This window comes from Sebastes umbrosus, chromosome 9 (assembly GCF_015220745.1).
Source record: "Sebastes umbrosus isolate fSebUmb1 chromosome 9, fSebUmb1.pri, whole genome shotgun sequence".
Lineage (NCBI taxonomy): Eukaryota > Metazoa > Chordata > Actinopteri > Perciformes > Sebastidae > Sebastes > Sebastes umbrosus.
The window spans coordinates 23,347,665-23,373,128 of NC_051277.1; the positions used below are offsets into that span (position 1 = coordinate 23,347,665).

Genomic DNA, 25,464 nt, shown 5'->3' on the forward strand with positions numbered 1-25,464 from the left:
CTGTCACTATGCCCTTAGTAGTGCATGAGACGGATAATCTGTGAAAAAAATCATGTTCCTCTGTGTCCTCCTCTGATCCAAATGCATTTGCAAGATTTCGCCGCACCCAATCGGAGCCGAGCAGTCTCTAAAGCAGCTGTCAATCACTGCTTGCAGAACTTGTAAACTCCGATCAAACTAGGCAGCGCTGATCAAATATGAGTCAATATTTTGTTACTGTAATACCTATTTCTCGCCTCACATGTTTTTCTTGTACTGTATCTGTATCGTGTACTGGTTAGCTGTAAAATGATAAAGTTTGTGACCCGGCCGCCATGTTGAAAACAGTCGATCCAAAACCAAGCACCACCCACCAGCCAAAGCTTATAAAAATAACTTTTTATCATATTTGCTCAAAGTTACCAACTGCAGCTTTAAATAGAAAAGGATAATAAAAAGGTTATTAAAATAATTACGAGGCTAATCCCTCTGTTCTGGGGCGTAACCACAATACACTTTGGGGGATACAAATTGTACTCCCAATGCTTTTCTTGGCAAGACCCGCCCTGAGTAGCATTCAGGCACTAGGATTGGCCAGGTGTCCAACCCGATTTATTCAGGTCCTGTGCCCTGAGACCAACCTCAACCAATGGCACTGACCTCGACCTGCTACGAAGGGCGGGTCTTGACAAGAAAAGTAGTGGAATTCATAATTATGCAGCCACAACCCCCAATATTCAAGCTTTGACCTATTGGCCTGTGCTTGACATCATAACAAAAACCATGAAAAGGATGCAGGTGTATGTACAACTTTGAGAATCCCTAGTATGTCATAAAAAGTCATAGTATGGTATGCCATTAAAAAAAAATCACATATAATGTCATGAAAAAGTCATTGTATAGCATGGCATACAAATTTGTAAAAAAAAAAAAAGTTTTCAAATCTTATGTTGGTGTCCAGCCAGACTGATTAAAATCCTACTTGTTGTTCTGACATTTATTTATACCTCACTCCGTATACTAAAAGGTGTCAGCCAAATCAATCATGAATAATTTCTGTAGATTTCAATATTGTTCTTTTATTTATAAACCCATGGGACTATTCTATATTTATAAGTTGTCTTGAGAAGTTTTGTGGTACCAATTTTTAGTACAAATTAGATTTCACTGTAGCTGTTCTCTTGTGTATAGTAGCAGATGTTGAGACACTGTATAGATCCCTGTGACTCGGAAGATATAATGTGGAACAAAAGAATAGCTTTTGATTTGTGTACCTCTAAAGTGCAACATTTGGAAAAAACAGGAAACAACAGCCATGACATTTTTATAACTTTTTTTAATGATATATTATGCTATGACTTTTTGTGACATACTGTATGATGACATATTTGGTGACATTTTTGTGACATACTATACTATGACTTATTTAATGGAATAATATACTATGACTTTTTTTGACACTGTACTATGACTGAATTTTTTTCATGACAGGCTACTTTACTATACTGTGACTTTTTTTTTTTTTACATACTTTACAATTACATTTGGTTTGTATAACACAACACTATGACTTTTGTGTGACATCCTATACCATGACATATTTTATGAAAAAAAATATTATGGCATACTACTTATCTATGATTTTTTTGTGACATACTAACTATACTGTGACTGTTGGAGCCATTTCAGTGGTGACCACTGAGTGGCGCTGTGGGTAGGCATAGTGCTCTACTCAGGTGGAGACTGATTGGATTCAGGTGTGGCGCACATTCAGCCAGGGCTGTGCTTTCTGACGGTGAGTCAGGGTAATAATGCTGGCTGCGGTGTTTTTGTACTTTTGTTGTAGCTAGTTTGAAAATAAAAGGATTTGCATATCCAACTGTAAGTTTTGAAAAAGTTTTTTGGTGACGACGGAGTGCAAAGAGCCAGGCATTGGAAGCAATAAGCCATCTACACCTCAACCATGAGTACAGCAGCCAGGCCTACTGACCAAAACACACTGTGCTTCAACAGTAAGTCAAACACCTTCCTCTCTAGGAGCTATATATGTTACAGCAGTGTTTATACGGATCTGTTGTACGTTGTCCATATAGGGAACGGAGAGACGCACGCATTGGAGAGTGTGCGTCTGGACGCGGTGTGGAAGGACATTGGACACTCCAGTGCAACAACACAACGTCGGACAGGGGAGGAAAGTCTCTTTAGGACCAAGACCAAGTGAAAAGAGGTAGGTACTGGTAGCACTACCGTAAAGTACATGGCCATTATTACAAATGTGTGCACACAAAATAAGCAAGAAATTCCAATGCATTGGTGTTTAAAGTTCACATTGACAATTACGTTAAAAGATCTACACACAGAAAGTAAGTTTACAATGCCTATTTTGTTGTACATGTTTGAATGAAAAGCAGTCCTTGTGTGGTTTTTAGACATATTATACTATGACTTTTTCTTATTTTTTTGACATACTATATTATGACTTTTTTTTGACATACTATACTATGAATTATTTTTTTCCCCGACATACTTTACTGTTTTTTTTCCCGATATACTATATTATGGCTTTTTTTCGGCATACTATTATGACATTTTTTTTCCAACGTTCTATACTATGACTTTTTTATTTTTTTGACATACTATAATATGGCTTTTTTTTTTTTTTACATACTATACTATGACTTTATTTTTTTTTGACAGACTATACTATGACTTTAAAAAAAAAAAAAATTCGACATACTATACTATGTTTTTTTTTCAACATATTATACTATGAATTTTTTTCAGCCTACCATACTATACTATGACTTTTTAAGAAAAAGTTTCGTCATACCATGGCTTTTTTTTCGACATTCTATACTATGACTTTTTTTTGACATACTATACTACGACTTTTTACTTTTTTTCAACAAACTATAATATGGCTTTTTTTTTTTACATATTACAGTATGACTATTTTTTTGACATACTATACTATGACTTTTTAAAAAAAAAAAATCGACATACTTTACTTCTGGGTTTTTTTCGACATACTATACTATGACTTTTTTATTTTTTCAACATACTATAATATGGCTTTTTTATTTTTTCAACATACTATAATATGGCTTTTTTATTTTTTCGACATACTATACCATGGCTTTTTTTTCGACTGACTATACTATGACTTTTTTTGACATACTATACTACGACTTTTTACTTTTTCTCAACAAAATATAATATGAGGGTTTTTTTTACATACTATACTATGACTATTTTTTTTGACATACTATACTATGACTTTATTTTTTAGTATGGTATGTCGAATTTTCTTTTTAAAAGTCATAGTATAGTATGTCAAAAAAAGTCATAGTATGTCGAAAAAAATTCATAGTATAGTATGTTAAAAAAGTACAAAGTCATAGTATAGTATGTCGAAAAAATGAAAAAAGTCGCAATAAATGTTTAAAAAAAGTCATAGTATAGTATGTTGAAAAAAAGCCATAGTATAATATGTCGGGAAAAAAAGTCATTGTATAGTGTCTCGAGAAAAAAAAAAAAGTAATATTATAGTTTGTCGAAAAAAAGTCATAGAATAAAATTTCGAAAAAAACGTCATAGTATATTATGTCCGAAAAGTCATAGTATAGTATGTCGAAAAAAAGCCATAGTATAGTATGTCGGAAAAAAAAAAAATGTCATAGTATAGTATGACAAAAAAAAGCCATAGTATATAAAATAAAAATAAAAAAAAGTCATAGTATCCATCCATCCATCCATCTGCAACCGCTTATCCCGTTAGGGGTCGCGGGGGGCTGGAGCCGATCCCAGCCGACATTGGGCGAAGGCAGGGTACACCCTGGACAGGTCGCCAGTCCATCGCAGGGCTGACACATATAGACAGACAACCATTCACGCTCACATTCACACCTACGGGCAATTTAGAGTCCACAATTAACCTAACCTGCATGTCTTTGGACTGTGGGAGGAAACCGGAGTACCCGGAGAAAACCCACGCTAACACGGGGAGAACATGCAAACTCCACACAGAAGGGTCCCAAGCCGGATTCGAACCTGCAACCCTCTAGCTGTGAGGCACCAGTGCTAACCACTGCACCACCATGCAGCCATAGTCATAGTATAGTATAGTATGTAAAAAAAAAAAAGCCATAGTATAGTATGTCGAACAAATAAAAAAGGTCGTACAATAGTATGTAGAAAAAATTAAAAAGTCATAGTATATGTTAAAAAAAAAAGTCATAGTACACTATGTCGGAAAAAAAAGTCACAGTATAGTGTGTAAAACAGTGTAGTATGTCCAAAATAAATTATAGTTTGTAGAAAAGTCATAGTATAGTACATTGAAAAAAAAGTCATAGAGTATGTCGGAAAAAAAAGTCATAGTATAGTTTGTCAAAAAAAATTCATACTATAGTAAGTAAAAAAAAAAATCATAGTATAGTACACATTTCCTCAAACAACAGCCTGTGGTCCAATGGCGGTTCTCAGAAAGATCTTGAACAGCCCCTGAATGTGACATGAAATGCATGCATTATATATTAATCATCTGCAGTCCATTTAATAGTCTCATTTTCAATAGCCTACATTTAAAAAAATACCTCACCCACAAAATGACTGTTTTATATTTGAATTACCATGTGTTCAGTTAATGAATTGGAGTAAATGGGGTCCAGGTTTAACAACAGCAAAACTATATCCCATTTATTTCAATTCATTAAGGATTTACTCCACTTTGGACAGACAAGTCATCAGTTATAACTGGCCTATATTGTCCGTACCACTGTGCCTCAGTAGCAATACAGCCTGTATACTACCAGTTGGTGGCAGCACCCAGTGGACCGAGCAAGACTGGCCTGTAAACGGGGGATGTGCAGTCTTTCTGGACAAAAAGCAATAGGTTTACATTTCTCAACAGATTTCAGTGGGTCATTTTTATAATCAGTGGTTTATGATCTACACGGAAAAAAAGTTTTGTCTCCAGTTAATTAGAATCTCGATATTTAAGCAATAATCGCTGCTTGAAATATGTCTATTCACACCTGGCATTAGAATGCGTGGCATAATTGAATGGCTTTATATGCAAATAAACACGTAGTAAACACATGGCTAATACAGCAGATGTTACAACATACTGACTGGTATGTCAGTTGTACATTTTAATAACATAAAAATAAAAGGTTATTGTACGGGCAGGCGAGTGTCAGCACTGTGGAAAGCACCGGAACCAAAACACAGACACATCTCTGACAGTGTGATAATAAAGCACTTTGCGTGCCTAGTCTGTCTGTAGACTATTTAGCCTATAGATATATTTTAATAAAATACAGTTGTACCAACAGAATACAGTGGAACACAGGCCGTTTCCATGCTGCAAGGCAGACAAGCGCTCGCGTTTACCTGTCTATTCACGAGGAGTGCAGAGACCCGCTAATCCCAGCGGGAGGTCAGTTGAGTAGGCCGTCCTTCAATGTGGCCCAGGACACATTCGCGTTCACACTGCTGAAAGAATGTGGCCATATATATACCACAAACAAGCGTCGTACATTCTCAATAAACCCAACCCCATTTTTAAAATGTTTTTAATTTATAGTTGGAAAATTACATCTTTACATGAGCCCATTTAGATGTTACAGGCAAAACAGGCATCTATGAGTAACCACAGGCACACTATGGGCAGACTCGTACTATACTAGATAAAGCCACATGGAAAAGCTGTGGCCTCTGTTAAATATTGTATTTTTAAACTTCATGAGCTTGAGGCAGTCTGCTTCACATAGTAACCAACCTGCATTTGGTCATTTTATGACACAGATGAGTCAAAAAACAAAAACAAAAAAATGGAAGGTAAAATTGGGGATTTTAAATATCTAACTTATGTACAGGTCATGGCTCATTTAAAACAGGGTTCCCATATTTCCTTTATGTCCTAATCCACCAACCTGCTCCCTGAAGTAGTACGTTTGCTCTCCACACACCATAGATCAATCATAGCAATGCCAACCCCAATTTAAACCGGTTCTGTGCTCGGCATTCACTGTGGAGGAAACGTGCAAACTTCAGGACTTAAAGGATGTTGAATTAGGACAAATGGATCAAACATCAAGTCTGACATAAAAATAGCCAAAGCATTCACACCATCATAGAAATCCATACCTCTCCATGATGCATCCTGTGTGTCAGTAGGCATTAATACAACCTGACTTCCTCAGTTGACCAGACATTAAAGTAATTTGGGATATGGTTCTGGTTTTTGCACAAAGCTATGCTACCGTTTCAGTACATTTCAGATGATTAATCCTTTGCTGCAACAGTTACTGGTGAGGAAGGTCAAGAATTATCTGGTAGCTAGTACAGACGATGGAAACAGACTAACTTGTCCCCGCGGATACAAAGATTAGTTCAAGGAAGGACTTCAAGAAATATTTATTCGATAAAATTCCATACTTTCCAGGCTATTGGGAACCCTTTAGACACAACCAAGGACTGGATGCAGGGTGGTTAAATTTTTCCAGGTTATGATTTTATCTCAATGATCCCTTGTGCATAATGGCCATTTAACAAAATACGAAAAAAAAAAAGAAAAGGTGGGTGGGCATTGGAGGAAAATGTGTTTCCATTGTACAGGAGGTATGTCATCTATTAATCGTCTGTAAGGTCCTGAACAAAAAGGACCTCGGAGCGGCTGAGTCCCGCCTCTTTCAGTGTGGGAGGGTTTGGCTGCTCTTCAGTCGGGAGGCAGGGCAAGACTCGGCGAGGGAAGTTTGTAATTATCTGAAACTTCTCTGGGCTTTCTTTCAAAGAGAAGAGGAAGTCGTATATTACCTGTGAAAGAAAAAAATAGTCTAGTGAATTGGCAAATAACCACAAGTGGTAGTAGATATAGAGAAGAAATGCTTTATAATAATGTGATATTTTAATGTGCTACAGTGTTTGTTCATATGTAGACCAGGTCTGCATCACATGAACAAACTTATTATTAGAGGCAGCTCCAAATTTACTTGAACAAACTAGCAGATAGCTTTGTCAAATCTCCTGAAAAATACTGGATAAGATGAAGCAACCAGGTGTGTACACAGGGTCTTGATTAACAGTGGTACTCACAGTCAGAGACTGCCCAAAGAGGAATCGTCGCTCTACTCGTGTATCGTTGGGCAGCTTAAACACTATTTTGACACTTTCTGGATCATCTGCAGGTGGCTCTGGGGGAAGACATTCTGACTTCCTCTCCTTCTCCTCTTCGAGTGTCTGGAATCACAACAAAAATGTACATCATAGTTAATGTATGTTAAGAGACGACCACCGTGTTTAAATAATTCATTGAAAAAAGTTATTTTTATAAAACGGCAACAGGTAATCTGAAAAAAATAATTTGCCTCTGTTTCCTCTGGTGCGCCTATCTGCAAGATTTCTCAGACCGGAGGAAAACAACCAATCAGAGCTGATCTGGAGTCTGCCGTCTCTGAGCGGATGTCAATCACTCGCAAACTCCGATCAAACGGTTAAACTAGGCAACGCTGATCAAATATGAACCAATATTCTGTTACTGTAATGCCTATCCCTCATGTAAAATGTTTTCAGAGTTTTTGACCTGGCAGCCATGTTGAGATCAGTTGAGGAAATACCGAGCAAACTCATTTTACAGCTAAACAGTACACTACAAGATGTCTCTGAATGAAAGGTCATTATGAAATTTTTGCCCAATGATACCAAAAACATTCTGCCTACTGAAGGTTTAAAGTAATCATGTCAAAGATTCATTCAAAGTGGCAATAGGCTGAACATTTTTTGGCCTCATTGGGCAAAAATTACATAATAACCTTTCAGCGTATTGCAATTCAAGTGTTCTGAGAGAAAACTAGACTTCTGCACCTCCTCTTGGCTCTGTTTTCAGGGTTTAAAAAATCTAGCCCGTGACGGGAGACTTTGGCCAATCACAGGTCATTTCAGAGAGACAGCGTTCCTATTGGCTGTTCATTCAACAGAGGCAGCTGTCAATCACTCGCAAACTTCGATCAAACTAGGCAGCGATGATCATATAGAATTGTTCCTATTGTCTGTGCTCCGGTCATGTGACCAGAACTTTGCGTTCCTTCAACAGATTTTACAATGGCAGCCGCGTCACAAACTTTCTCATTTTACAGCTAAACTGTGCACTACAAGATGATTCTGAAAACATTTGAGGTGAGAAATAGGCACTAGCATAACATAATATTGATTCATATTTGATTAGAGCTGCCTAGTTTGATCTTTTGGTTGGAGTTCGCGAGTGATTGACAGCCGGCTCTCATAGACAGCAGCTGGACAACAGACCTCAGATCAGCTCTTACTGCTTGTTTTCATCTGGTCTGGGAAATCTTGCAGATGCCGTTAGGAGCACCGGAGGACACAGAGGCACATAATTTTTTTCAGGTTACCCGTTTCATGTACTACTGCCACGATATAGTGACCGTTTTATAAAAAATTACTCTTTTTTAAATCCTATTTGCTCCAATCTACTTCAGCTTTAAGTTGATTATTTGTTTATAGACAGTTTGCTAAATGTTTACTGTTCATTTTTTTTGTTATTCTTGTTTTGTTTTTTACTTATTTGTTACTTGTTCGGAATAAATAAATTGAAACAAAATGGTTATCAATGTCCACTCATTAATCAACATGAATCCCAATTAGTATGTGACGGTGTGAAAATAATTGTTAAATCTATGCAAGATGGGCATATTGCTTGTTTTCATGAACGGACGAATGGTGCGTCGCCTTAAATGTTACGGCCGCAAGGAATTGTGGGACAGTATTATCTCCTTTCCTTTGGTAATGGATGGTCCAGTGTATCCTATGCTAAAGGAGATAAGAAAGGAAGCATTGAAGCACCTTTCCTTAGCATTTAGAGAATTCCAACAGCTCTTATCATGGCTGCTACTTAGATACTTCTGGGTCATTTCACTCAGTAATGGCACCTCCCTTAGCAAAAAAGACTTTTCAACCGCAGCCCAGGACTGAAATCTTACGGATTGACACTTTAAGGTTTCCTTGTATAGATAGGCATGCACAAAATAAATTGAATGGAAAGTAAGACTCACTCGTCGTCTCCGCTCCTCATCAAGAGCACTCTGGATGACCTTCTCCTCCTCTTGCCTCACTTGCTCCTCCTCCTCCCTTTTCTTTCGGTCCTTCTCCTGGTCAGCACGGAGGGAGGCCAGATAGGCCTCATCCTGCTGCTGCCTCAGCACTTGGGTCTGGTTCCTCTCCTCCCTGAAACAAAAAATGTTCTTTACTTAGAAACTGTGAAACTGTTCTGGTATAATAGCAGAGTGTGGAATTAAACCGAGAAAGATTTACTGTCATTTGTGCTTTGGCTGAGTTTGTTTACATGCACCATAGTATGCCTGGGTTTTTGGAAGTGTCATCGTAATCATTGTATTACAGTGAGGATGTAATACGTATAATATATAATAATAAGACAGGCTTCCATCAGTCAGTGTATTGCAAGCCGGCGGCCTGTAACGTTAGTGAGAGTGCAGAGAGAGAGAGAGAGAGAGAGAGAGAGAGAGAGAGAGAGAGAGAGAGAGAGAGAGAGAGAGAGAGAGAGAGAGAGAGAGAAAGAGAGAGAGAGAGAGAGAGAGAGCAAGTGTGCGTGTGACGGTGAATTAGGTTCAAACCATAATGTTATTATAACTTAACAGTGCAGTGTGTGTACAGTTTAGACTGTCAGTGAATAAATACTACAACTCATCAAGACCCAAGCCAAGTTCCTGTGTCTTGCTTGCTACCTGCAGATCAAAGTGAAGGGGGTTAGCCCCAAAGCTAGCAACAACAACGGCCCAGGCTCACTTAATAAGGTGGGCTGTTAAGGTCAACCAAGTATTCTCATTGTGTGACAAGCGGCTGCTGGGTCAAGTGTGACACCTAGTGGTAAAATTCAGTACACTGGTCCAGTCTGGTGTTGTGGCTTAATATCAAACCGTTTTAAAAAAAATAAATAATACATTTTAACACCAGCCCAAGTCTAGCATAGACCTACAATGGTGAGGTGGTAATTCAAAGTAAAGCAACATTAAAATAACAAGTCAACCTTTTAAATCGAACATCAGTGATATATCTTTGCATGTTTTGGACAGCAACTGTGAGACTGAAGATTGATCACCAACTGTAACATTTTGAGCATCAATCCTAATACACAAAAACTGTAACATCATCTCCTTTTCAAATATGGAATATTTATTTATGTTGATTATTTGTTGTTTGTGAGAATTTGCTATATGTTTAGTGTTCATTTTATTTGCTATTCTTGTTTTTTTACTACCTACTTTGTTTGTTACATGTTTGAAATAAACAAATAAAAGCGAAACAAAATGGTTGTCACTCTCCACTCATATTTATCAGTATGAATCCTGATTAGTATATGAATGTATGAAAATAATTGTTAAAGCTGGGTAGGCTATTTATTTTTGGCATCATTGGGCAAAAATCCATGATAACCTTTCAGCATATTGTAATTCAAGTGGTCCGAGAGAAAACTCAGACTTCTGTACCCCTTCTTGGCTCCGTTTTCAGTTTTAGAAACTCTAGCCCGTGAAGGGAGACTTTGGTCAATCACAGCTCATGTCAGAGAGAGAGCATTGCTATTGGCTGTTCTGCAAATGCAGATGCGCGTGCCGTTCCCTTCAGATGGTGAAATCCTGATTCAACAGTGGAATATCTTGCAGGAAATGTTGCTATTCAAGCATTGAAAACAGCTGCCTAGAGTGCAAAGCAACCCAGAAAAGGAAGATGGACTTATCAAAAAGAGAGTCTGACAATATCAGCGAAGCATTTCAGAGATGTAGAGAAAAGGTTGCTAATAGTTTAACCTTCTGCTCACGGCTGTGGGCGGCTAGCGCTGTGAGCTAGCCAGCTAGTGTAGGACTTGTGCGTGAGCTGCAGCACAGCCGTGATGGCAATGGTTAGCAGAAGGCTAAACTATTAGCAACACTTTCTCTCCATCTCTGAAACATTTTGCTGATATTGCAGCTCCCTAGAGCCTTGAATCACAGTATGTCATCTCAAAAGGGATTTACGGGCCCACAAGTTTGTAAAAAAAACAGGACGGTAGTTCTCATAGGTCTGCCGTGATATAACAGCATCAAGATCACAATGATGTTTAAAATGAATGACTAGTACTCCTACAGGTTACTATATGAAGCGTGTGCATATGCCCATGCTCGTTTGTTGGGTGGGGCTTAGGACAGAGAGGGGAAAAAGGAGAGCTGCAGAATGAGGGCTGTATTTTTTAATTCTGGTGGTTTTTTTTGCCTTATCCAGAAAACTGCCCACCCTGGGGTACCACTTAAATTACAATATGCTGAAAGGTTAAATGGAATTTTTGCTGAAACTGCTCAGTTTTAAATGCAAGATGGCAGCCAATTAGAAACTTACGGGTCATTTCACTCGGTTAGGAACTTTCCTAAGCAAAAAATACTTTTCAACCCCAGCCCTAGTGTGAATATTGATTTCCAGTACCTTTCGAGGCGCTCTGACATCAGATGTGTTTGGTTGGCATCCATGATGAAGGTGAGTTGATTGATGAGGTCCTCTGGCTGAATGAGACCTTCGAGCCTGCCCACCACTGTCATCTTGCGGTCCTTCAGCATTATCATGGCCAGGAATGGGTAGGTGTTCTCTCGCAATGCTTGGGACACTGAAACACACCCAAATATTATAGTCAAACAGTGCTGCGACTAAATACTAAAAATAATATATTAATAGAATTATTATTAATATTATTAGATGGGCAACTCATCCAAACACACAAAACACACCATATCCTGCTTGATCCTTGAGGTAGCTAGCATGCAAATAGCTTCCGTCTTAGGTTTTGAGTTCTCCACCAAGACTTCACTTGCCTCCCAGTAGCTACGGCAACACAGTAGATATGAATGGCATTTTGTTTGTGGCATTCAAAGCATCAAAAACATAAACAAAATAACATTCACGAAACTCAACATGCACAACTCTCCAGAAGCAATCTCCTACGGATGCACCAGATATTGAGCCGATACTGACTCAAATAGCTGGATCGGGTATCTGTGAAAATGGGGCCGATCTATTCAATTAAATTCTTAATTTATATACATAATATAATGGAATTTTAATTCCCGTTTAAGTTTTGACCTAACTGTTGCATTAAAAAGGTTTACACTTGAATTGTAATTCCTGTATATTTTGAGGTGTTTTTTACCAAGGTGCTGGTGTATTATTTATTTAAATAATATTCTTTATTATTAAAGAACATTCACAAATCAGTAGATTTATATATACATAGAGTTAGGAAATCAATGTTTAAGTCCAGCCTGATGTTGCCTTACACATAAAAGAATGATCCCAGTTACTTCCACACAGTGAGGCATACAGCTTATCAATTAAATACCGGTATCGGATCGGTACTCGGTATCGGCCGATACCCAAAGCCCAGGTATCGGTATCTCTCAGTTACAGGATAATCCACAGGACTCGTTGTCCATTTAATTTTTTTGATGATCTTCACAACAAAAACAAATATCTTTCAAATTCCTTGTATCACGGTGGTTACAGAAGTCTCAGTGAAGAACTCAAAACCTGGGATTATATACACAATAACTGAAAATCTTGTTTGTCTCATATCTCTTTCATACAGGAGACGCACATATGAAGTGTGCCTACATGTGAGTGCTATTCACAGATATCGTCATGATATTATTTTTTATGATCAGAGCAGCCCATGTTATATGTTCATTAACAGCTGACACAAAAAAGGGTGGGTTAAATAACAATAAGTTTGCATACCTCTGTAGCCCTCAGGTTTGCTGGTTGAGCATGCCCAAAAGAGCATCCGTGTGTTGAGGAAGGTTACGACCTCTTCTGTACATAACGTGGAGCTAGGAAGTAACAGATCAGTAGGACAAAACCATTTAGAAAGGGAACACCTTTTTCATGTGCACATGAATATAAAAACACGGGTTATTTATAAATATACTAATATCAAATTAGAGCTTATGTGTCTTCATAACATGTGGCAAAAACCAATTAGACTGCACCTTGAGTAACAATAAACTCAGGCAACTGTATGACTCAACAACAACATGACAGAGCAACAATGGGACTCCCTAAAAACTTGGGGGCAGTGCCTTACGGTGACGTTTTGCCGACCGCGGCCAACCCGTGACAACCCCCCCCCATTCTCCCCCTAAAACAAGCATGTGTTGTGAGACCCAGCTCATGTCTGTGCAGGAGACCACAGAGAAAGACGTGTGTTCAGCTCAGTACTTTTGTAGCTTATAACTGAATCTCTGTGGTTTGAAGTTTAGTTTCTCTCCTGTGTTCCTGTTTGTATTTTCAGATACCTGCTTTATTTTACCGTTTCACTTTCAGATGTATAGGAGTCATGTTAAGTTGCTGCAGATGAAAACCCAACATTTCCTGATGTTTCATAATAAAAGCTTTTAAATGACAAAATAACGGGGGACTTAAGACTTAGGAAATGATACGCATTTATCCACCTTTTAACAGCCACTCCTTTGACCACTAGTCACAGCCATGGTTACACACACCCTCAAGCCGGTAGCCCTTTTGTAATGAAGATGTAAATTCCTGCCGTGTTGGGCTGACGGGCCGAGTCAAAAACCAAGCTAGCACATGTGTATAGAAAAGGGGCACAGCAAAAACAGTTTTTTCGTATCGATTAATGAAGATACACTCACACTACAACCGCAACAACACAATTCCCTGCAGATTTTTAAATGACTTTTATCTGACTATCATAACATTATACTGGAAAGTATGAATAACTAAATAGTGCTAAAATATATTGACATTTAGATGGACTAAATTATGTCCAACAACAAAAATGTACTCGTATCTCTCTAAATGCTCTAATCTAACTGGGGGGTCTGTATTCGATATCAGTGTTGTAGTATCTTGCATCAACAGATGCCCAGCACAAAAGGGCTTACACGGCAGACCATCAATTTCCATATACACAGGTGTGAGAGACCATTTACCACTTATTTTAAGAAAAAATGAAAAGTATATTCTATTTTCAATAAAAATATTATTTAAAAAAAAAAGTATATTCTAGGGGTGGGAATCAGAGTAACTCGATATATGATACGATCATGATAATGATGGTATCAGCATACAGCGATACATTACGATATCTGTGTAGCCGAAGAAGTAAAATACCCCTAAAAATGCAAAAAGCAGGAATTGTGTATTTATTTATTGCATTGCAGTGTCAGTTTCGCAGAATTTGACAATTGAGATGAAACAATATGCAACAACGTGATTAGAGTCTTAGCTTAGTGCCTCTTTAATACACGCACACACTAACTGTAACTTGTCCATTTGTGCCATCATTCTAATGTAAAATAACCATAAACTGGCAAAAGGTCGAACTGCCAGAAAGCATAAAAGTTCTCGGCTTAAATTATTTAAAGGAAGGATACAACTATGCCTCACTAAAATCGTTCTAATCTAAATTGGCCTTTTCTTCATAAAGTCTTCAAAGTGAAAACAACAATGTGCGTGGCTTTTTTTCTGCTTTGTTACAAAATGCTTTGGTGTGAGACCCGAAGACAAACCAGATGTTTTTATACACACAAATTAATTTTGATCAAGTAATAAATGGCAAGGCAAGAGGTTTGTTTGTGTAGGACTTTGATTAGAGGAAGTGGTGAGCGGTTGCTATGGTTACCATGTAGAGTTAGAAATCAGTCTGAATGTCTGTAGATCTAGTGAGAGCAATACCCACGCTCCCCTTTATCGTCCGCTCAAAGCCGGAAGATCGGCATTAATAAACACACGACAGGTTAGATATACCCACTGGAAGTAACGTTAAAATAATGGTTTTAGAGCAACGTGTGACTTTCACCGTCCATTTAAAGAGCCAAAAGACCGTCACTGTGATAAAACAAATGGTAGGCAGCGTCAATTTATATTAAATTCAGTCAGTTTCACTAGGTAAGCTTTTGAATGAATCTCTCTTGAGAGCACTGCGAGTGAACTTCACAGTGACTGTCACTGTGATAAAACATTTGCCCGGTTGAAAGCTGGAGGACCGTCACTGCGAAACTACAAATGGTAGTAATGCGCTGTTTATGGGACTTAGAGTCCGATTCTCCTCAAACCATGAGGTTTGTGGCTTGGAGCAGCCACTCGACTTAAGTGTTTAAGACGCTAGCATAGCCAACTAGTTTCTTTTCATACGTCCCAACACGGCCGTTTAGAGCACCTACAGTACATGTTTTAAAGAGGACCTATTATGCTTTTGTGCTTTTACCCGTTCCTTTAGTGTGTTATTTTGTTTTTTTGTGAAACCGAGGGCCAAGCTGACCAATCAGAGAAGACTGTTTTTCGGGGGGGTAATACAATATATATATATATACACAATATATTCCCGTATCCATATTTTGTCCCACCCCTAGTATATTCTGTATGTTTTTCAACAAATAAACTGATTTGAGATTGTATGCTTGTTTGCCTATTCAGCTAGTTTGCCTAATTTTCCAAGCTTTAGAAATAAAACTAGCCCATACTTTGCAACTCAGTCCAACTTCTCATTAGTGTGCACTCAGAGCATGGGCTGAGACGGTCACAGAGCTTGCCAAAGTGTGCACTGCTACGTCCTGCAAAACCACGCCCAAGCGGGTGAAATACCAACTTTTTAGAGAGTCCCGAGCAGCAACATGCGCTATGTAACAAATTCTGATGGCTGGTGTAGGTAAGTAAGGTAATAAGTATCATACCGGCAAAACTCGTCAGTGTCTTGATGATCCTCCCCGTGAAGGTACACTAATAAGTAGCGGAGCTCCCGTTTGGCATCATTCAGTGCCTACATGTTTCAGGGTGACAACATATTAAAATTTCACCTCGTCAACCAACTGAAATTGATTGAGAGCAAAAATTGTGTTTGTTATTGTGCAGGTGCTCTCTGAACTCACCTGGCTGTATGTTCCCTGGTAAAATACAGGGTGTGACCGACCATACTTCTCCTCAAAACTATGAATGAAGGACACAACATCTCCAACAGGGTCTGTCACACGACCACGAGGATCTGGCCTGACGAACCGCAGGGCAAACCTAGAACAAAGAGCACATTGTGATGATCAATTACCTCCCTCTATCCAGCAGCTCCAAGTTTACATCAATGTGCTTGAATTACCTGAATATGTCCAGAAGTGTGTAATATGTAAATCTGAAAGGTAGCATTATCAAGTAGTAACTCCATCCTAGTAAACCCTGAAAAAAGGAACCAAAGCAGTCTATTACATTTAAACAGTAGAAAATAGTTTTAAAAAAAAAAAAAATTCCAAGATATGAGGGCTTTTCTATGTTTTGTGCCATTAAAATACAATTGGACATATCAAAACCAGAGTGACAGCGAGATCGAAAAGTGACTGATGGTGTGCGACTGTGGTTCAGCGGCATAAGCCCATGCGGCCTACAGTTGCAATAGGCCTACACATGCCAGAAAGAATATACAATAGCATGTCTTCATAAGTATCAGTACTAGGGATGCTAATTTTGAATTTTTTTTTAACTGATAACCAACCCTCATTAACCGATTATTAACCGTTAACCGACAAGCTTAGTGCATTTCATGCAACTGTGCTATTTTTAGTGCCTAACAAGCCACCCTGCTGCAACGAAAAGCCAATGCACAAATCCATAATTTATTGCCAGCTGCAGTGTATGCGCAAAAAAGACAATTGAGTCCCCAGTTCACCTGACAGAGTTACTGTGGCAGCCATGACGCTGCGTGTATTGCCCCAGTAAGTCTCCACCGCATCATTTAGTTTAGCTGCGAGGTTGTTAGCTGTTTGTCTGCCTGGCGTACTCAGTGAGCACGGCGTAACTTTAGCTAGTGTCCGGTCGAGAGACAGAACGTGTGTGTGTGTGTGACGACGGGGTACTCTTGTCAACCCGGCGTAATATTAGCGAGTGTCCGACAGACCGTGTCTGTGTGGCGGCGGCGAGTGGGGGGTTGTCGGTGGCGTTATAGCTGTACATAGCAGTAGCAGTGTGTGAACTTAGCAGTAGCAGTGTCGGTGAATAAATGCTACAACTCCTGAAGACCCAAGCAAACGGTATATACCGGTGAACACCAGCTGCATCCCACTCCAGGGACTGGCTTATGCTGCTGAACCACAGTGGCACACCATCAGCCACTTTTCGATCTCAGCACTACTGCGAAATCACTTTGAAAGATATGAACTACTTAGATTGAACGATCTTAAATGATTGGTTTAAAATTAACATGCAGTCATGCTAGAATGTGGCTGTGTGTGTCAAGCATTAACAATAGTATTTCATAATATTGATAAAGAGAAATCCAGTATCTTTTGTGTGAAAATATGTAACATCAGAACGTGCAGACATACCCTGGGTTGTGGCCTTGAGACGATGTAACTATATACTCTATGGTCTGCTGTATTGACCTGTAATGGTCTGGATGGTGGAGGGTTAAACACACTGGGCACTCCTTCCTGCTCGTTAAGTCTGTCTTGTACTGCAGCCTGAAACACATACAGTTAAGCCCATCATATTAGAGTCAAGGCCTTCAATAAACCAAAAGAAAAGAAAAGGCAGATTAATCAAAGCAAGCCAGCACAGTTTGCATAATCTGTATAGGAATAAAAATGTATACAGAGCCATGGAAATCCAGTCTTTTTTCCATGTGACTTACCTCTATGTTCCAATTATGCTGCTCTAATGTTCGACGACATTGGTCCATTGATTCCAACCCAGTTAGGTCCTGTTAGACATGAAAAGATAGTCAGTGTGAAGGCCTCAAGTTGCTCAGAAAAGCACATTTGTCTATAGACAGGGCTTCCATCAGTAGCTTGTAGGCTACTGGTTTGCTGTGTCCTCATTAAAAAGTGAGCAAGAATCATCCAAAACTAAACTGATTCAGTTGTCCAAGGCTTAAAATGAAATGATTAATACAGATGATTAACTACTCTTAAGCTGGACAGCTATCTAAACTCGAAATTAACGTCAACATGCACTGAGAAAAATAATCGTTTAATCCAAGCAGGATGACGTTAGAGGTTAACTAGCTCTCCAAAATAAAGTGTTTTTTTTACGGCAATCTTACCAATGTAGACAAAAACAGGCTACAGATTAAAAGGGGGGAGGAAAGATGCATCACTCCTATTGTGTATATCCTTGATGCAATATACACCTCAAGTGCAACTACCTTTGTTTACATCTTATTTATTACATCTACCCTACCTATTTTACAAGTGCAATTACCTCTGTTTACATTACATCTATTTTTATATTTTATACTTCTAGTGTAACACTTATGTTTATATTTATTTATTACATCTACTTTACCTGTTTTATTTGCTTTATAACTATGTGTGTGTTTTACCTGTTATATGTTTTTTAAGATAAGATAAGATGAACCTTTATTAATCCCTGGAGGGAAATTCAGGTGTCAAAGCAGCAAACATCAGCAAACAGAGTGAAACACAGTAGAGGTAAAGGTATACAAAAATTATAAAAACAATAATAGAGATATAAAAGATACAGAGTGAATGGGTGAACATAGTGTGTACAGTTCGTCAATAAATAAATGTAGTATGTGCAATAAATAAATGTAATATGTACATATGGGCTGTCTATACAGTGGTATATAGGATGTATAGTGTAAAGTGTGCCAGTGGTTAGAGTCCAAGATGGTTGCAGATAGTGCATGTTTAAAGTTCTTATATGGGGATATTATCTGCCTCGTTTAGTCTTGTTAAGTATTTGTTTTAAAGCACTGACCAGAAGTGGCAACTGTGAATCTCGTTGTATGACAATGACAATAAAGCTTTCTATTCTATTCTATTCACAAACCCACACATGTCATGAAGCATCACTAAAACAGTTATCTGGGTGAGTTACAGCTCTGTTAAGTACTGATATCAGTAAGTAATATCATTCATCATCAATTAATCATCAAAAACTAAACTGATTGGATTGTCCAATATTTAAAATGAAATGATTAATACAGATGATTAACTACTTCTTAAGCTGGGCAGCTATCTAAACATGCACTGTGAAAATAATGGTTTAACCCAAGCAGGATGATGTTAGAGGTTAACTAGCTCTCCAAAATAAAAGTGTTTTTAACACCAATGTAGACAAAAGATAGCTAGAACAGGCTACAGATTAAAAGGGGGGAAGTTAAATTGCATCACTCCTATTATTACAAACCCACAAATGTCATGAGGCACACCTAAAACAGTGATCTGGGTGAGTTACAGCTCTGTTAAGTACTGATATCAGTAATTAATATCATTCATCATCAATTAATCATCCAAAACTAAACTGATTGGATTGTCCAAGACTTAAAATGAAATGATTAATACAGATGATTAACTACTCTTTAAGCTGGGCAGCTATCTAAACTAATTAATACCTAAAACAGTGATCTGGGTGAGTAACAGCTCAGTGAAGTGACAGCTCCACCATGACTGCTGCTGAGCTAATGATAACTCAGCGTCAGTGATCAGCTACTGTTAGCACAAGTTAACATAAAGTCACATGAATCACATTAAAAACGCAACACAAGTGATGTTAGCTAACAAAGTGTGATTTGGTATAAGTCTGTGAGTAAAATATAACACACATTAAGCTGTTTTAAGTCCTCATGGCCCTTAAAGTCTGCTAACTAGCTTAGCTAATGCTAGCTAGCTCCATGCTAACGTTAGCTCTGGCTCATGTTGACGGGTAGCTAGTTGACTGTGTAAAAAGCCTTTAAACACGCACTGTTCCGCCGGTTTGCAGTGCCTCGGTGCCGACGATAGCGTGTTAACATGTGAGGTTTCTAGTGGACACGTGTTGGAGGTGTATTTATTCTGTTTTACCTGAAATTGAAGCAGTTTCTCAGTCTGCGCCTGAGATAACTCTGGCTCCTCTGGCGCCGCCATCTTACCTCGCCAATCATCTACCAGCGAGCTGCGTAACGACGTCAACGGTCTTTTTGTGATGCTGTGCGGCGCTCTGCGTAACCTCTGCGTGCTGCTGCCGCCTAGTGGCCCGGATGTAACCAGTATAGGATCACCCCACCGCTCTGGGCTCTATAACAATACTGATAATCGATCCAAGTGATCGGAATACTTGCTTGGACCAAAAAAAACACAAAAAGATAAGTAAATTAAATTAAGTAAGTTAGCACATTTTTTTTTTTCTGGTTCTTTCCTTTTTTTATTCTTTTTTTTGGTCCTCTCCTTTTTTTTGGTCCTTTCCCTTTTTCTTGGTTCTTTCCTTTTTTATTCTTTTTTTTGGTCCTTTCCTTTTTTTAATTTATTTTTTTAGTTTTTGGTCCTTTCCTTTTTATATTTTTTATTTATTTTTTTTTGGTCCTTCCCTTTTTTTTATTTTTTATTTTTTTTTTGGTCCTTTCCTTTTTTTTGGTACTTTCCTTTTTTTTGGTTCTTTCCTTTTTTTATTCTTTTTTTTGGTCCTTTCCTTTTTTTAATTTTTTTTTTTTTGGTCTTTTCCTTTTTTTTTGGTTCTTCCCTTTTTTATTATTATTTTCTTTTTGGTCCTTTCCTTTTTTATTTTTTGGTCCTTTCCTTGTTTTATTTTTTTTTGGTCCTTTCCTTTATTTTTGGTTCTTTCCTTTTTTATTATTATTTTTTTTGGTCCTTTCCTTTTTCTGTATATGTTTCGTTTATGTTTCTATGGGATTTAATTAATTTATATGTATAAATGTAATTGTTTATGTTCTGCTTATTTAATGGTGCAGTAATATTGTTATAGGGATGGGTGAGGGGGTATAATTTGTTTATACAATTATTTCTGTGATTTATTGGATTTTGTACAGAATACCAATAAAAAGACTTTGAACCGGAATACTTGCTTGGATCGTCCTTAATCAGTAACTGTAATAAGGGATGTGAACACAACATTGATCCAGATTAGTGAAGTCTGTATCAGGAGATTTTGTACAATCTGACTATAAATAAAATTAACTGATCAACCGGTCAATGAACTGGTCAAACAAGCAATTTTATGACATCACCTTGGGCTATGACATTTAATAAACCAAACAATTAATTGAGAAAACAATCAGCAGATTAATTGATAATGAAAATTATAGTTTTGCAGCAGCCCTACTCAGATATTGTAACAATTGTTACTTTCTTTGGTAAACGCAAGTGTTTTTCCATATTATTTGTGTTTTATCTAATATTTACCAACTATAAAACTTTCTACTTCTTTAGTTAGCACCAACAGCTGACTGTAACTTATCTCCAGAAGTTACCACCGATTTAATTAATATTTACACCAGTTTTGGTTTTGCTGATCAGAAATGTTTTATATTTTAGAATTAGAAGAAACAAAACAAAATATCACTGAAAGGGCACCTCCTCCCTCTGACAATTCTTCTATCACATCTCTCTCTGTCACTGTCTCATATACATACACACACACACACAAACGAACCTCACGCATTTTGTACTACTTGAGTGAAAATGCATTTATTTGACCATTTGTGGCTTGATTTCCATCAACTTTATCAAACTGAAAAAAAATCCAGTAAATTATGTGAATGTAAAAGTTAAGATAGTAAGAATATTCCCTCAGGTTGAATGAGGGAATAAGGTAGTGTACATTTGACAAAGTCAAAAGCTGACACCCAAGGATCACTTAATTTTCTTATTCTTAAACACTCTGTAAAATACAAAGCAAATATTGCAACGTATTGTAACGGTAAGATCAGGAAAACCAATTTCACAATATAGCACACTGTAGAATTTGTGTCTGAATTTCAAGCGCTGAGCCGTCCCATGTCACTTTTTCCCCTCTACCATAATGATGTGGTACCCAAACTTTGTCTTGATAGGAGGGTCTGTGTAGACTGGTTTATCCATGGAACTGACAGGTTGGGCGAATGCTGCTTCCTGGAAAGGTCCAACCATTGATCCTCGCGTCATCCACCCCAGATCACCCTGTCATGAACAGAGCAATCATGAAGAAAACACATAGTATGCACCTAATATGAGTACCAAGCCAGGACAGAAGTGAGTGAACATGCGCAACAAAGGCAAAGGGAGATTTTTACAACTCTGAGCAATGCAGGAAATTGAAACACTTATTGTTATGACTTCAGTTACCAGGCACAATTAGGTCACAGATAAGGAAGTGAGATCAAAGCCTTGTTGTACAGTGATGATTCCAACAAATCAAATATGTACATGGTGTCCCTGAGTAACAGCCTCGTCTCCACTGAAATTTCCCCGTATCTCGGAGTAAACCAGTGTAGGTGTTCTGGTGGGGTGCAGGTGTGAATAAGCAGGAAAAGATGTACAGAGTGGTGAAAAATAACATGTGCTCAGCCTAATTTCTGTAACGAGTAATGGAAGAGTAAATAATGACTAATCACCAGCCTGAACGTCATCACCCATGAAAACTCATAATGAGGTTAAGGTCTGTTTATTATATTTATAATCTTCCATATTCATCACCATCAGTAAGGATGTATTCAGTCTAGAAAAGCACACTTCAAAGAAGACAGTGTCTGAATTTGGATGCGGATTTTACCTACTAAACACAATGCAGTCATAATAATGTGCTGCGCAGCCATAAACAGACAGGAAGCAATAAAGAAGACCATCGCAGTTACAGTAAATATTAATGGATAATTTGAATCAAGCTATAAAAGCAGTCAGTTAAAAAAGGGACCAAAACTGCACAACTGATTATGAGTGCATGTTCTTACTCCTTGTCTCGCTTTGTCTTCACTGTATTGTGATGCTACTTCACTGAAACGGACTCCAGCCTTCAGTTTCTCCATTGCCTCCATGCATTTTCCATGTTTTTCACAGAGGATGTGTCGAACCTGGGGAAAAACACAGATCATAAAGGCACAGTTAAACGTCAAGGAATAAACAGTGGTTGGGAGGCAACCTATAACTACTTTAAATCACCGTAGACATTGTGATTAGCAAACATAGATAAAGCATCCCAGTGGTATTATGTATGCAGCTTTCAGGCACTAGCACTCAGCCATAATGCTCATTTTTCCAGTAATTGTCTAGAGAGAAAACAAGATGCTTGAAATATTTCCTTAGAACAATCTGTAGTTCTGAATTTGACAAAATTCATATTTTACTTATTCCCATATTGCCAGCTGAAATATTCATGCCAGGACTAACGTTAGACCAGGGGTCTGCAACCTGCGGCTCCGGAGCCACATGTGGCTCTTTAGCCCCTCTCCAGTGGCTCCCTGTGGATTTTTAAAAATGGAAATGAATAACTGTTTTTTGTTTCCATTTTAATTTTTATTTATCATGGTTGTAGGTCTATGGTACGACGGAGTAATATGCCAATTTTTTTTCTCGTTAAGTTATGACTTTATTCTCGTAAATTATTATTTTTTTCTCGTTAAGTTATGACTTTATTCTCGTAATATTAGGAAATATTTTCTCGTAAAGTCATGACTTTATTCTCGTAATGTTATGACTTTATTCTCGTAATGTTATGACTTTTTTCTCGTAATATTATGACTTTATTCTGGAAATATCAGATTTTTCCCCCTCAACGTGGCCCTAATACTCCGTAGTACATTTGCACTTTGGCCCTCACTGCATTAGACTTATATATTACATACTTAAGATTATAAATTGTGTTACCTTCATCACATCACTCAAATGTTTTGTGGCTCCAGACAGATTTTTGTTTTGTTCTTTTGCCTAAAATGTCTCTTTTGATAGTAAAGGTTGCTGACCATCAAAAAGAAAAAAGGCAACAACTGTTAAAGGTATCAAGTGCCAAAGATGGAAAATCTCTAACATTAAATCACTTCAAAGATGACAACAGGTTGTATATTGTCTATTGCAGAACGCAGCGAGTTGTACATGGTCGTCATTGATTCACCCCATGTTTTACTTCTCATCAATGATGCCTATAAGTGCATAATCTGATCCACTCATTTCCTTACAGCCTACTCATACAAAAGTGGCTTTGTAGTAGGAGGAAGAGAAGAAGATAGTCATCATTTTGTAAAAATCCCCCTGTTATGTCACATCCGACTTCTGCAGCTTTGTATAAAAAAAGTGTGATTAAATTCACCTTCACAGCAGTTCCTCCCTTTGGTGCTTTATCTTTCTTGTCAGCTTCCCCTGCACTTCCTGAAGCTGCTCCTACACAGTAACCAGGTTCAAGACAACAAACCAATTAATAACCACAACATACAATGGCATTATGTTAAATCTAGTGAACTGGCTACATCATCACATGGGAGTGTGTATTACAGTTGTTTTGCTACATGCTAACAGTTAATGTGGCTGACTTTAAGCTGTAACTTCATAACAAACTATATAGATAGCTAATGAACCACTAACCTTTACCACCCTTACCACCTTTTCCCTTTGGTGGCATTTTAGATCAAAGTTTACTGAAATTCAGTTAATAGTGAAGAAGATCAAATGAGCAATAGCATGCTATGCTCATGCTGTGTTGTGGTGAACATGCGCAGTGACTTACTGCGCAGACAGCAAAGTGTTTCTTCTTCTCTAAGTAATTATTGGCAGATTGCAGCCGCTTGACGTCACTACCGCCCCCTAGTGCAATGTACCAGAGAGGGCAGTCTCTGATACAGCACCGCAGTTCATAAAACAGGGTATGTATCTTAATCTAAATATGTTTGTTTTTTACAGAAGGAAAAATGGGCCTTTACTTTTATCATATACATTTTTATTTTTAGATTTTTTTTTTTTTTAATTTTCGCTTTTGTTCCTTTTACTGGCATTTTTAAATTAAATCTAAGGTCTAGTCCAGGGGTCAGCAACCTTTACTATCAAAAGAGCCACTTTAGGCAAAAAAAAAAAAAAAAGAAAAATCCGTCTGGAGCCGCAAAACATTTGAGCATTGTGATGAAGGTAACACAGTTTATAATCTTAAGTATATAGTATAAAAGTCTAATGCAGTGAGGGCCAAAGAGCAAATTGTACTACGGAGTATTAGGGCCACATTGAGGAAATAAAGTCATAACTTTATGAGAAAAAATGTGTAATATTAAGAGAATAAAGTCATAATATTACGAGAAAAAAGTCGTAATATTACGAGAATAAAGTCATAACTTTACGAGAAAAAACTAAATAACACGTAAAATTATTATTTATAATATTATGACTTTATTCTCATAATACTACTACTTTTTTCTCGTAATATTATGACTTTATTCTCGAAATCTCCGATTTTTTTTTTCTCAATGTGGCCCTAATACTCCGTCGTACAGTTGTACATTAGACCTACAACAAAGATAAATACAAATGAAAATGTAAACAAAAAAACAGTTATTCATTTCCTCTAATTTTTTAAATATCCATGGGGAGCCACTGGAGAGGAGCTAAAGAGCCACATGTGGCTCCTGAGCTGCAGGTTGCTGACCCCTGGTATAGTCTATAATTATTCTATAACATATATTCTAGGCATTTACTATCTTTTTTTCATGGCATTAATTGTATTTATTTATTGACT

At 37.7% G+C, this 25,464-nt stretch overlaps 2 protein-coding genes across 2 annotated transcripts; both read right to left on the reverse strand.

The window, feature by feature from the left end:
* Window positions 1–5,538: 5,538 nt before the first annotated feature.
* Window positions 5,539–19,994, reverse strand: faf2 (Fas associated factor family member 2). Its single transcript, XM_037780536.1, has 11 exons — window positions 19,842–19,994; window positions 17,669–17,737; window positions 17,364–17,498; window positions 16,145–16,221; window positions 15,924–16,062; window positions 15,729–15,814; window positions 12,772–12,863; window positions 11,470–11,647; window positions 9,051–9,222; window positions 7,078–7,221; window positions 5,539–6,798 (listed from the first exon to the last, which is right to left on the reverse strand). Exons 1-11 carry the CDS (start codon window positions 19,902–19,904, stop codon window positions 6,616–6,618), a joined length of 1,338 nt encoding a protein of 445 aa, XP_037636464.1. The 5' UTR covers window positions 19,905–19,994; the 3' UTR covers window positions 5,539–6,615.
* A 1,445-nt stretch (window positions 19,995–21,439) lies between these two features.
* Window positions 21,440–24,491, reverse strand: pin4 (protein (peptidylprolyl cis/trans isomerase) NIMA-interacting, 4 (parvulin)). Its single transcript, XM_037781258.1, has 4 exons — window positions 24,327–24,491; window positions 24,055–24,125; window positions 22,703–22,822; window positions 21,440–21,932 (listed from the first exon to the last, which is right to left on the reverse strand). Exons 1-4 carry the CDS (start codon window positions 24,361–24,363, stop codon window positions 21,774–21,776), a joined length of 387 nt encoding a protein of 128 aa, XP_037637186.1. The 5' UTR covers window positions 24,364–24,491; the 3' UTR covers window positions 21,440–21,773.
* Window positions 24,492–25,464: the final 973 nt, after the last annotated feature.

Excerpts from the sequence above, each read along its gene's own strand:
- pin4 (XM_037781258.1), bottom strand. The coding sequence starts at position 24,363 with ATGCCACCAAAGGGAAAAGGTGGTAAGGGTGGTAAAG. Across the intron at positions 24,126-24,326 it reads AGGTGGTAAGGGTGGTAAAG|GAGCAGCTTCAGGAAGTGCA; the intron begins GTTAGTGGTTCA and ends GTTACTGTGTAG. Across the intron at positions 21,933-22,702 it reads AAGACAAAGCGAGACAAGGA|GGTGATCTGGGGTGGATGAC; the intron begins GTAAGAACATGC and ends TGTTCATGACAG.
- faf2 (XM_037780536.1), bottom strand. The coding sequence starts at position 19,904 with ATGGCGGCGCCAGAGGAGCCAGAGTTATCTCAGGCGCAGACTGAGAAA. Across the intron at positions 17,499-17,668 it reads AGCATAATTGGAACATAGAG|GCTGCAGTACAAGACAGACT; the intron begins GTAAGTCACATG and ends TATGTGTTTCAG. Across the intron at positions 9,223-11,469 it reads ATGTCAGAGCGCCTCGAAAG|GGAGGAGAGGAACCAGACCC; the intron begins GTACTGGAAATC and ends TTTTTGTTTCAG.